Below are 13722 nucleotides of genomic sequence, written 5' to 3'. Positions count from 1 at the left end.
GAGGATGCATGGGGACAGTGTGGTGAAGTTGAGACCAGCAAGATGAGGTACAGCCACACTCTGAAGAACTTTGACTGTTATGCTGGAATATCAGAAACATTGGCGTTCTGTTTATTTCAGAACAAGCTCTGGTGGAACTGTGGAAGGTGAAATGGGAGGGTGGAGAGATTAGCAGCAGGAAGCAGTTAGGAAGTAACTGGAATAGCCATAGTGAGCATACTAGTGCTCAAAGCAGGGAAGTGATGGTGAGAATGCAAGGGAGAGAGATCTGAGAGACACTTGGCAATCTGTTGATTCCAGTATGAATCAAAGGAAGTAGTCAAAATGACTCAGACTTCTCACTTGTGATTTCTGAGGTCTCTAATATCAATAAGGAGTACAGTTGAACAGTTTAGGACATTTCTTCAGTAAAGTATTTATTGAGCAGCTACTACATGATAGATACAGTGGTAGGCACTCAGGACATAGCAGGAAACAAGATCAAGTCCTTGCTCTTAACAAGCTTCTAAAAGAGAAAGGCAGGCAATAAACAAACTGGGAAATAAATTATCTATGTTGCATTTGACGAGCCTTTGCCACATTAAAGAGGAGATGCCTAGAAGATAGTTGAATATTCAGCCTGGAGTGCAAGGAGAAACAAGGTCTAAAGATAGCACACTGCCCTAGCTGGTTTGGCTCAGTGGATAGAGCGTTGGCCTGCAGACTGAAGAGTCCCAGGTTCGATTCCAGTCAAGGGCTCATGCCTGGGTTGTGGGCTCAATCCCCAGTAGAGGTCATGCAGGAGGCAGCCGATCGATGATTCTCTTTCATCACTGATGTTTCTATTTCTCTCTCCCTCTCCCTTACTCTCTGATATCAATAGAAAATATTTTTAAAAAAAACAATCTATAATATCTGATAACTCAGCTTTTTTTGATCACCTGTTTTAGCTACCATCGTCCATGATGCTGAAGTTTGAGAGGAACTAAACAACCCCCCAAAACAGGGCTACTTTGCTGCTTCAGTCTCCAGAATGACATGGCGGGAACTTCAGCGCTTACCAGCACAGCCAGAATTGAGTCTTCTGGGGTGAACGGCACTTGTATGAATGTAGCGTTTCACTGGAATGGATTCTCATGTGCTGCCTTGAGCAAAACTGAACTCTCAGTGCTTTGAACCTTTTCCTATTGCAGCATACTTGAGGGGTATTCCCTCACCAGCCACAAACGTTCTGGGCCACTTGCAGGTTCTGCGTTTTATTGGCTGCACCACACCAATGTGACTGCCTGTGCTGAGGCACAGTTCGCACCATCAGCCTTACCTGCTCTGTCCTGGTTGTGGGACCCACTTGTGTAGGCGCTAAATTCCAGCCATTGAATCCAGTTGGTGGTGGGGAAAACCGAGAGGGCCCCACCTTCTAGACAAGGGGCCCCCACTTCTAGGGGAAGCTTCCTACCACGCTGGCCTGTCACCTTGCACTATACCTCTTGGAACAGCAATACCGTCCTCTGCAGGCCGTCCAGCCTGAAAGAAGCTCAGGATCTGTCGAGTGCTTCCTTTTTTTATTATTATTATTTTAGTCTTGAAGTGATGGAAAATTATGTTCAATCTGACCTGCAACCAGATTCCAAGTTGGGAAAAGGCAAAAGCATGTGTTTTCTATATACAAAACCAAAAAAATGCCTTTATGTTAATGCTAACTTGGCAGAAAACTGACTCATGGCTTAAATGTTAAAAGCTGTTGTACGTTTGTTGCACCAAATGATACTGTAAATCATTTTGCCCAACAGATACATTCTCCTCCATAAAGCAGAGTTGCAGCAGCTCTGTGGGAGTTGTGTGCTATTGGCCCCCACACTTCCAGCCAGAATCACAGCAAAGTCCTAGGGATGTTGGGTGCTAAATCAGGTCTTCGGAGAAGCGATTAGGAGGGGCACAATCACGACCCTGCTCCTCTCCTCAGCACAGATGTTTGTCCTGCTGCCCCTCTGGCAGCTTCCACCTCACTCATCCTACTCTTCCAAGCTGGAGCCAGTGTAGTCGGTGCCTGGCCATTGGCTCAGCCTCCACCCCCTTTTTTGTAATATATATTAATATGATTTCCTAAAACAAGATTCAGTTGCTTTCTTTGAATTTTTATTGAAAACCTTACAGCCTCACTGTTTCCCTCTAATTCTATCCACACTTAATGGAAGAAAAAAAAATAGTTTCTAGTTAACTAATTGAATGTAGCTTTTTCTTCTTAATGTTCATAAAATTGTGGCTGTTTTATAGATTTATTCTGCAGTCCCCATTGTTCTGTATGTAATCTTTCAGTAGATTTTTCCTTTTTTCTCCTTTATGTCCATGTAAGATTGGTGAAGAGTCAGAATATCATGTTAAGACAAAACGCTCAAGTGACCTTAAAAGTAGTGTTCTCTCTCTGTATGGGTAATAGGAGGTATAAATTCTCAGTGACTGTCAAATGCTTTATGGCTATGGAAATATACTGAGTTCACATCTCCTTGAAACTGATTAACATTTGGCATGGGGGAAAGATAAGAGACAACTCCACAATGTTGTCAGAGGTCTGAATATAAGGCGGGAGCGCATTACCTGCTAACTTGACTTCTAACTTTTCAGTCTTGTTGGTTTGGAGATTACCTGGCTTATGTCAGAATTCTCTGTGGCTTAAGATGACATTGTCAAACCCTTTACTGCCTTTCTTTCCCTTAATGTGCCAAGCTTGAAATAGGATGTGACTTCCTGAGCTTCTTGTTTGCTTTCTATGTGCCACCAAGAAATCTAATTCATCTTTCATCTCATTCATGTTCTTTTGAAACAAGATACTTTGGGGGTCAAGTCTTTTCAGGTGATTTTTATATATATACATATAAATATAAAGGATTTTGTGTCCTTTCCTTGTAAGTAACAATTCACAGTCATAATGTATAGAAGAAATAAAAGTCTGATGTATTGTACTTTAAAATGCTTCCCTGGTGTACAGAATCTCCTTGTAAAATAAATAATTGCATTGTATATCAGTCTTCCTACCAACATTAATTATTAAAGTATTTTAGAATTTTAAAAAACTATACTATTCTGGTATGAAGTATTTATTTTATATTCTACCTTATTCCAAAAGATTTAAGCCTGCTTAAAAAAGATACCTAAAATACTGCTAGACAGCCTTAATGAGAAGTAGATGAGTAGGAAAAGATAACAGTAAGAACATTAAGTGTAGCCCTAGCCGGTTTGGTGCAGTGGGTAGAGCGTCAGCCTGCAGACTGAAGGGTCCCAGGTTCGATTCCAGCCAAGGGCACATGCCTGAGTTGTGGGCTCGATCCCCAGTAAGGGGCATGCAGGAGGCAGCCAATCGATGATTCTCTCTCATCATTGATGTTTCTAGCTCTCTATCCTTCTCCCTTCCTCTCTGAAATCAATAAGGATATATTTTTTAAAAAAGAAGAACATTAAGTGTAGCCAGAGACACTCAGTCATGTTTGTGAATGACTGTGCACACATAGAGAAAAAGAATAGGCTGCAGAGAGGAAAGCCAACTGTGAGCCCCATAGTATGTACCAGGTACTGCTCTCGGTCCTTTATCCGATTGATCCCACCCCTAGTCTGGGAAGTAAGTAGAAATAGACTCATTTTACCATCAAAGAACCTGAGAGGTGAAGTTGCTTCCCCAAGGTCAAAGCACATTGTGTGACCACTCTGCATGTATTCAAGGACAAGCAATTGCATCCCAATCATCCCTATAAGGATTACTCTGTATGGACCACATATCAGACCACAGGCTGACATCACAATGAGGCAGTTCATACCTCATATACTTCTCTCTGGCTAGCAGCCCAGTTTCATTCATGGTGGCCTCACCAGTGACTCACCTTCTACTTGTCACTTCAGAGACTGGCCTTGGTTAGTCCACCATCCTTTCTTTACCCAGGATTTAAAGAAACCATGAGTCAGAACTCATGTCATTGGGTTCCACCTGCTCCCCGATTTTCCTTCTAGTCCTCCAAAGAGGCCTCAATTGCCATTACCCTTTTGAGGTTAAGCATTGTTGCCTGTGCACATTGCCCAGTGTTGGCTGAAACAATGAATGAGTTTAGGGTTCTTATGGATTTAGATTACTATATCCCCGGAAAGGGAGGACTGTAGTAGAGTGAGAGGTTTTGAAAACCACTATCAAAAAGGGGAAGTCCGCCCTAACCGGTTTGGCTCAGTGGATAGAGTGTCAGCCGGCAAACTGAAGGGTCCCTGGTTCAATTCCAGTCAAGGGCACATGCCCAGGTTGCGGGCTCCCTCCCCAGTAGGGCATGTGCAGGAGGCAGCCAATCAATGATTGTCTCTCATCGTTGATGTTTCTATATCTTCCTCTCTCTTCCTCTCTGGAATCAATTAAAATATATATTTTTAAAAAGCGAGGGGGGAGGTGTCCAGTGGATATTAAGTGGGAGGGGATGAGATAGAAAGTGTACTTATAAGAGATGAGAATGTACAACAACAAAAAGCCAAGCCCTGACACCAAAACAGACAACCACTGTTTCAATTCCAGCTCCAGGAGGCCTGAGGGCAAATAGGAACCACCAGCAACCTGGATCCACCACTTGCTCCATCTGTCTCTTTTGTGGATACCATTCATTTCTTCCCCCACGAATGTTTGCCTCCTTCATAAAACATCTGACAGGAACAAATGCCCTCAATTTCCCTCCATCTGTTACTGAGGATACACACACACTTTATTCATCCATTAATTTGTTTAAAGTTTATCTTCTTCCTACCCTAAAAAAAATCTTCCTTTGATCATATTTTCTCTTCAACCTATTGCCCTATCTCCTGCTTTTCCTACACCTCCTTCACATAATCTATTTTAATGTTAAACAACTTAAATTTCTGTACAGTCCAAACAGTTGAGCTAAATGAGTAACTAGTAGAGGAGGAATACCTGATGGAGAAGTAAACTGAACAGGCTTCTTGACATTGGTTGTGACCTCTGATCTATACGCATGTTTTCCGTTTCTAAAGCCATGTTCATTCAACTCATTAAAAGCTCAATTAAATGTAAAATAAAAATGGCTGCCCTAGCCAGTTTGGCTCAGTGGATAGGGTGTCGGCCTGCAGACCAAAGGGTCCCAGGTTCGATTCCCATCAAGGGCACATACCTTGTTGCGGGCTCCTCCCAAGGCCCGGGCCTGGTCGGGGCTGGTGCAAGAGGCAACCAATCTCTGTCTTTCCCTCTCTATTCTACTCTCCCTAAAAATCAATGGAAAAAAATATCCTCAGGTGAGGATTAAAATAAAAATGGCTTTCCCTGAGATCACCGGTGATTTCTTAATTGCTACATCAAAAGCCTGTTTCCAGCTCTTAATGTATTTACTCTGCAACATGGATATTTCAGACCATGTTTCTTGTCCCCAAAACTTCTCCCTTGACTTCTCAGACACCCATGTCTCCTGATTCTCCTCCAATCATGTTTCCCTGTTCTTCTTCCCTGACCACCATTTAAATGATGAGTTTCCATGTCCTCTCATCACTCTTCCTGCTTTCCTAAGGTGACTTCAGGCAGCACTGCTATTCTGATAACTTTAAAATCTTTACCTACAACTCAGGTTTCTTGCTGGAGTACAACCCTATCTCCAATTGACCTTTGGAGATTTACACACACCTGGGGGCAAAAGTAGGTTTACAGTTGTGAGTACGTGATACACAGAGTTTTTACTTCTAACATTTATTAATTACTAGAGGCCTGGTGCACGAATTCGTGCACCAGTGGGGTCCCTCAGCCTGGCCTGCAGAATCTGGCCAAAACTGGCTCTCCAACATTGAGGGGTCCTGGATTGCTGGCAAGAGACCCCACCGGTGCACGATCAGGGCTGGGGAGGGACACGGTAGGTTGGCCAGCCAGGAGGGACCGCAGGAGGGCTCCAGGCCATGTCTGGCCCATTCCACTCAGTCCCAATGGGCCAGACCTCAGCAGCAAGCTAACCTACCGGTCGGAGCATCTGCCCCATGGTGGTCAATGCATGTCATAGCGAGCAGTTGAGCGGCCTTAGCATATCATTAGCATATTATGCTTTGATTGGTTGAACAGCCAACCGGACACTTAGCATATTAGGCTTTTATTATATAGGATTGTATTATTTATTTGTATATACTTTTTCCCACCCCTGTGTATATCCAAATGTTCCCAACATAACATATATGTTCCTTTAATGTCTACCCCCACAACCTACTTTCTCAATTATCAGAGTTAGAGACCACCATATGTTCAGCCTCCCAACCCTGAAACTTTGGTTTTATATGCAAGTTCCTCTCTTACCTTGCAGGTGCAGTAGGACAATAAATTCTCTACCTCGGAAATGTCTCTTGATTTGTATTTCTCCTCTTGCCTTGTTTACAATCCAGATCCAAAGTCTGGAGGACTTTGTAATCTCCAGTCTCTCCAATCCTTCAATATTGCCCCTGGAATTAACTTTCTAAAATGAAGGACAGTTACAGCCATCCTTTACTTCAAAACTTATTGGCCTCTAGTTACCTAGATAATACTTAAACGGCCTGGACTACAAAATATTTTGTAATTCAGCTCTTGCCTACTTTCCAGTCTCATGAAAAATCCAGGCACTTCTTCCTTTAATGTTCCTCATCAAGCTGATTTCTCACCCTTCCTGGGAGACCACAGGTTTGCTAGTTCCTCAACCTAGAATACTGTCATCATCCATACCCCACTCCCCCCCCCCACACACACACACACATCCCTTTACAATTCCTTCAAGTTCTAGCTCAAATTTTAACTCCCCAGGAAAACCCTCCGAGCCTTTAGCATATTATTCAGTTGCTCTGTCCTCTGTGCTCTCCAGATGTTTTCTTTATTCATGCCAGGTACAACTCTCCAAGCAGTAGCATAATTCTCTGTCATGTCTATTTCCTCCACTGTAAACTCTAAAGTATTTCATCTAGAATCCCCAGTGTCTAGCACAATGTCCAGCAATAAGTCATATCCACTAAGAGAATGTTGAATGAGTGATTGAAAGGTAAGTGGCCCTAGCCAGTTTGGCTCAGTGGATAGAGCATCGTCCTGTGGACTGAAGGGTCCTGGGCTCGATTCTGGTCAAGGGCACATACCCAGATTTGGGGCTCAATCCCTGGTGGAGGGCCTGTAGGAGGCAGCCAATCAATGATTCTCTCTCATCATTGATGTTTCTATCTCTCTTGCCTCTCTGAATTCGATTAAATATATTTTTTTAAAAGAAAGGTAAGTGAATGCTGGTAATATCACCAGAGAAGTAGCAGACTTGTCTTCCTTCTTCTAAACTACTAGTTCTCATGCATTTTGGTTTTGTGGCCCCTTCACAATTATTTATTTGTTTGTTTGTTTGTTTGTTTGTTTATTTATTTATTTTCTGTATTTTAGTTGTAAGACCAGTTTGTTCCTGGGGGCATGTTTGTGCAGCATCCACTTACTCTGCCTTTTTTTAAAATATATTTTTATTTATTTCAGAGGAAGGGAGAGGGAGAGAGAGAGATAGAAACATCAATGATGACAGAATCATTGATCAGCTGCTTCCTGCACACCCCCTACTGTGGACTGCCCAGGCATATGCCCTTGACCAGAATCAAACCCAGGACCCTTCAGTCCATAGGCTGATGCTTTACCCACTGAGCCAAACTGGCTAGGGCTACTCTGCCATTTAAAAATATATATATGTATATATATATTTTTTTATTGATTTCAGAGAGGAAGGGAGAGGGAGAGAGAGATAGAAACATCAATGATGAGAAAGAATCATTGATCGGCTGCCTCCTACACGCCCCCTACTTGGGAATCGAGCCCACAACCTAGGCATGTGCCCTTGACTGGAATCAAACCCAGGACTCTTCAGTCTGCAGGCCGACGCTCTATCCACTGAGCCAAACCGGCTAGGGCACAATTTTAAAATTTATTCAGAACCCCAAAGAATTTTTGTATCTGTGAGTGATATCTATTGATACTGTACTAAAATTTAAAAAGAGAAATCTAAAAACATATTTATAATACCTTCCAAAATAACACATTACACACTAACATTAATAATATATTTTTATGAAAAATATCTATTTTCCAAAAATAGTGAAAAGAGTAGCAATGTTTTACATTTTTTGAAAATCTTTTAAATATTTGGTTTAATAGAAAATAGCTCAATTCTCATATTTACTTCTCATATTCAGTCTGTTACTATATGCTGTTTTAGTTTAAGTAAATGAAAAAATTCCAGTCTTACACAGATACCTAGTTGGCAAAGATGTCAGATGTTCTTTCAAGTAAAATTGTATGCCATGAAAAAAATAAAGCTATTTCAGCTCAATCCAATCACATAAATTATTTTGCTGGAGTACTTTGGTATGCAGCAAAAGTGCTGTATGTGTATTTCTCTCACTTTGTTACTCAGAATATTAAAAAGATAGATATTGGGGGGGGGTTGATGACAAATATGTGATACCTTAATCAATAAAGTAATTAAAAAAAAAAGATATTCATCCCTGCTGGTGTGGCTCAGTGGTTGAGCATCAACCTATGAACCAGGAGATCACGGTTAGATTCCCAGTCAGGGCACATAGCCAGGTTGCAGGCTCAATCCCTGGTGGGGGGCATCTAGGACGCAGCCCATTGATGATTCTCTCTCATCATTGATGTTTCTGTCTCTCCTTCTTCCTTCTCTGAAATCAATAAAAATATATATTTTTAAAAAGATAGATACTCAAAAGTCAAGAATAAAATTAATGATTATTGCTTCATCAAAGACATTCTTAGGTTAACATGACTTTTCTAAAATACTGTATATTGCCCTAGCTGGTTTGGCTCAGTGGACAGAGCGTCGGCCTGTGGACTGAAAGGTCCCGGGTTTGATTCCAGTCAAGGGCACATGCCTGGGTTTCGGGCTCTATCCCCAGTAGGGGGCATGCAGGAGGCAGCCAATGATTCTCATCATTGATGTTTCCATCTGTCTCTCCCTCTCCCTTCTTCCCTGAAATCAATAAAAATATATTAAAAAGCCCTGACCAGTTTGGGTCAGTGGCTAGAGCGCCGGCCTGCGGACTGAATGATCCCAGGTTCGATTCCAGTCAAGGGCATGTACCTTGGTTGCAGGCACATCCCCAGTGGGTGGTGTGCAGGAGGCAGCTGATCGATGTGATGTTTCTCTCTCATCAATGTTTCTAACTCTCTATCCCTCTCCCTTCCTTTCCTTAAAAAATCAATAAAAGGTATTTTTAATATATATATTTATTTAAAAAATAAAAATATATTTAAAAAATAAAATAAAATACTGTGTATCTTTGATGATGAAAAACACTATTACCAGTACAGTTTGAGAACAAGGCCTTGAAAAGCTGAGGCACCAGCCAAGTTAACCCACTATTTCATTTTACATCAGTGCAGCGTCAACACGGTGAAAAAGGCAAAGAAAGTATTATTGTGAAATAGTTTTGACCTCATGGAACCCCAAAAGAATCTCCGAGACCCCAAGGTCTACCAACTACACTTTGAGAACCACTGCTCTGGTCCTGTTTTGCATCTTAAAATTTGGGTAATAATTCCAATGTCTTGGAATTGCTGTGACAGTAAATAATGTATGTAAACCACCCAGCACAAACATCTTATAGAAGGAACACCACAAATATTTCTACTCGTTATAGTCCAGCTGTGATAGCTCTATGTCAATTGAACATGTATTCACCTAACACCGTCTTAGAAATTCTATCCCATTTGTAACATTATACCGCAACATGTATCTTCAGAATTCTTTACTTGCCTAATTCTTTATATTGGGGGTGTATGTGTTAAAATGTACTTAACGTAAAAGTTACCATTTTAACCATTTGTAAGTGTACAGTTCAACCGTATATTCCCGTAGTTGTGCATAGGAGGCTTTTCAGCTTAACCAATTCGCGGAGGAGCACTTGCCTTCTTTAGCTCCGCATTTATCAAATGTCTATTTCACTTGTGACGGGGCAGATTCCACCACTTTTTAGACTTTTCGGGTTTCTCTAGATGTCTTTTTCTATTTTGCTATTAGAAACGTATCCGCCTACATACCTAGTCCCTGTAATTTACATTCCCCAGCAAAGTTGCGCGTGAAGGCTCTCCTATCGCGAGAATCCTCTGGTCCTGGTAGGGGTGGGGCTTAACCTAGTGGATTTCCGATAGGCTGACTGCGCATGGCGGGGCGCAGGCGCACTAGACATATCCGCTCGCTTCAAAAGGTATAAAATCAGGACGCCTTGGGTTCGTCCGGCCTTTTAGGAGGAGACCTTTGCTCAGCCTTCCTGGCGTCTGGTGAGTGTTTTTATCCGCCTGGTTTGCCAGCTTCACCTCTGGTACCCTGTCCTGCCACCCAGCCTTCCCCGTAGAAATGATACTGTTTAGAAGGACTGGTTCCAGCGGCACCCGTGCTGACTGCCCTTACTAATCCGTGCGGAGGGGCCGGGGCGGTGTCGCGATCCGCGAGTGATGGCGTAACCAAGGCGCGCTCGCGCCGAACTGCACCCTCCACCCCAAGACGCAGAAAACGCAGCCACCCCACCCCGTCGCCCAGTTATTACCCTGCCTCCTGGGAGTCGCGTTGCCCTCGGTGGAGTTGCACGCAGGACATTTTATTCCTGGCCCCTCCCGCGTTTGCGTCCTGATTTCGAAACCGATGGCTCTTAGTGCTGCTCATTTGTTTTAACATTTAGGGTAATTTGAAGATGGCCGGTTTAAAGATATAGAGATTAAATGCTGTCTAAAAGACTCTGCATTGGCCATTTCTCGGGGAGCGTGCTAATGGCCTGTAGTTTCTGGGTGTGTGTTTGCGGTGCCCGGCTGAAAGTGAATTTAGGTTACTGACAAGACTTCTGGCCAGTCTTGAACGACTTTGGGGGGATTTAGGCTCCACCCCAACGTGGGTATCCCCGGGAAGTCGCTGTGGGCTGGATGGGATTTCCAGCACAGGAGTCTGAATCTGTGTGGTGACCAACGTGGATACCCCGGGAGGTCACTCTCCCCGGGCTCTGTCCAGGTGGCGTAGGGGAGCTTAGGGCTCTGCCCCGTGATGTACAGTCCCTTTCCACAACGTTGGAGAGAAAGCCGGGCCTCGAGTCTGCGCCTGCATATTCCTACAGCTTCTCAGAGTCCTGTGGACCATGACTGAGGAGACAAACCATGCAGGAAACAGCTCTCTAGAGCAGCGATTTTCAACCGGTGTGCTGCAAGAAATTGAAAACTTGCAGCACTGACCTCTTTTCCCTTGGACTGTCAAATTTAAAATCTATAGCCAACACAGTAACTGCTGTGAATCAATTAAAATTCTACCTTTTAATTGATTCACTGGCCTGGCTCAGTAGTTGAACATTGACCTATGAACCAGGAGGTCAGAGCACATGGCCAATTTCGGCGGGAGCGGGGGTGCAGGAGGCAGCCCATCCATGATTCTATCTTGATGTTTCAATGGGCCATGTGGCCAATGAAATTTATAAGTAATTATATATCGATGTTTCTATCCCTTCTCTGAAATCAATAAAAACCTATATTGAAAAATTCGACCTGTTTTGGCAGATCAGGGAAATAAATTTTTTGTGTGCTGCAGTTTTAGTAATTAGTTTGTGTGCAGCATGAGGTGGAAAAGGTTGACAGTTGCTGCTCTAGAGCTTCCTATCTGGATATAGGTTGATAAGTGAATTTTTTGCTTTAGCCAGTTTTACTGTACTGCTGAATTAAGCTCTCTACCTTGTTTTGCAGCCTTCAGTCAAGATTCTAAGTAACTTGATTTGGGTAAGTAAGTCTGAATTGCTTTTGGCTTATCCGTTTAGCCCTTTAAAGTCCATCCACAGGAGATGGGGTTTGGTCTTGTGCACAGTCCCTTTTCATGATACTGGAGTTGAAGCTGGGCATATTTGTCTGCATACGCCTTCAACAAGGAATAACTGATGAAGTAAATCATGAAATAGTACATAGTAGTGACTTGTTTGAAATTGATTAAAACCATTTTGTAGTGTGATCTATAATAATAAAAGTGTAATATGCTGAAGCCAGGGCAGCCAAGAGAGAGGAAGGCCTACTCTTGCACGAATTTTGTGCGTCAGGCCTCTAGTATGTAATAAAGAAAAATCTCTAAGGTTTTGAGGGGTAATGCTGTTTAGCTGTACTGTAATTACTACTGTTTGTGCTTGATTAATCAGACACTCCCAACGTGGATACCCCGGGAGGTCACTCTCCCCGGGCTCTGTCCAGGTGGCGTAGGGGAGCTTAGGGCTCTGCCCTGTGATGTACAGTCCCTTTCCACAACGTTGGAGAGAAAGCCGGGCCTCGAGTCTGCGCCTGCATATTCCTACAACTTCTCAGAGTCCTGTGGACCATGACTGAGGAGACAAACCATGCAGGAAACATCTAGTACGCTAAAATGTGAAATTTTTTTAAATTTAAGAATCTAGGATTCTAATAGTTTTTTTCTGTTTTCATTTAGGAAAGAAGAGGAGCCACCTCACCTTTTTGGCAGTTAACAGTGCTTTTTGGGTTCCTCTAAAGTGATGCTGTTTTTGGAAGATAAGTAGCTGCCCTTTGGAGTAAAAGGAAAAGAAATGCAAATTCTGTCATTCTCGGATCTGTATTAACTGGTAGACTAATAGAATGTTCTGTTGGCCACATGGCCCATTGAAATGTATAAGTAATTACAGAAGGCACTGAGCATGGGCAGCTTTCTTTCTTTCTTTTTTTTTTTTTTTTTTTTTATCCTCCGAGGATATTTCTCCACTGGTTTTTAGAGAGCGTGGGAGAGGGAAGACAAAATAAATGTGAAACTCATCTATTGGTTGCAAACCGAGGTACATGCCCTTGACCAGAATCAAACCTGGGACCCTTCAGTCTGCATGCCTATGCTCTACTCACAGCCAAACCGGCTGGGACTGGGCAGCTTTATTAAGACAGTATTGGTCCTTGGACCTAGAAGGCCCAGAAAACTTCAGAATGTGTGATGCAAAAAATTGAAACTAAAATGGTACTTTGCTTTTTTTATCCTCAAAGTTGGTTTTCTAACTGCACAGCTGAACAGAAAGCAGAAGCCCATGCAAGTTGTTTTTAAAATCCCTTTTGTATTTGTGAATTACAATAAAGGTGACTATATACTTACTAGTGTGGTTTCTTTTTTCACATGGGGGAGTGTGGTGACAGCCAGAGATGGTAATCCATAATGGACGGGCTGGGGAGGGCAAGGGTGCCCAGCCATTAGCTGTACACTAAAAACCCTAAGCTTCTGTCTTGTGCTCTTTGTGTTTAACTTTATATTGACACTTAGCCATCGGGAAGAAGCATGCCCAGTTACATGGTTCCCTGGCTAGATCGCATTTTCATTGTGCAGTTGGATAGTTGGTTAAGTTTTGAAATATGGGTAATGTTTCACCTACCTGTAGTTTCCCATAAAGTACTGGCAAGTTAACATTAGCAACTACAAGATTTTTGTTACAAGTCCCACTGCTGTTAGGCTAGTTAAACCTGGAAGACCACTGCCATGGGTGATGTGAGGTTGGGTCACAATGGAAGCTTTGTCAAGCCCTTGTACAGACTGCTAGCCTTGTAGGGATGGGATGTAATAGGCCCTGAAGGATGGAGATCATCTAGAAGGTAGAGGCGAACCTGGTGCGTGGAGTTCACATAACCATGAAACCATTTAGGAGCCTTTGTGATCAAATATAAGGAGGTGTGTGTATTTGGGATTTGGGTGGTGGGTTTGGCCAAAGTGGAATGCC

The 13722-nt window shown here is 42.8% G+C and overlaps 1 protein-coding gene and 1 long non-coding RNA gene across 7 annotated transcripts in view; both read left to right on the top strand.

Moving 5' to 3' along the window:
* Positions 1 to 3035, top strand: part of PHACTR4 (phosphatase and actin regulator 4) — a 68040-nt gene extending 65005 nt beyond the window's left edge. For all 5 annotated transcript variants that reach the window (XM_079776513.1, XM_079776512.1, XM_079776509.1 and 2 more), the window contains one exon: positions 930 to 3035. In XM_079776513.1, coding sequence (XP_079632639.1) covers positions 930 to 945 — 16 coding nt within the window. In that variant the 3' untranslated portion in view covers positions 946 to 3035. The remainder of the gene's footprint in view (positions 1 to 929) is intronic.
* A 7174-nt stretch (positions 3036 to 10209) lies between these two features.
* On the top strand, positions 10210 to 13106 carry LOC307103901. 2 transcript variants are annotated; one of them, XR_013813848.1, is made up of 3 exons: positions 10210 to 10279; positions 11720 to 11752; positions 12444 to 13106. It is a non-coding gene; the product is annotated as an uncharacterized lncRNA (long non-coding RNA). The 2 variants fall into 2 exon arrangements; XR_013813849.1 differs by having other exon boundaries at positions 10231 to 11752.
* Positions 13107 to 13722: the final 616 nt, after the last annotated feature.

The sequence above is a fragment of the Cnephaeus nilssonii genome, assembly GCF_951640355.1.
Source record: "Cnephaeus nilssonii genome assembly, chromosome: 7".
Lineage (NCBI taxonomy): Eukaryota > Metazoa > Chordata > Mammalia > Chiroptera > Vespertilionidae > Cnephaeus > Cnephaeus nilssonii.
The sequence above is the reverse complement of the archived record's forward strand: the minus strand, read 5'-3'. Positions and strand labels throughout refer to the sequence as shown.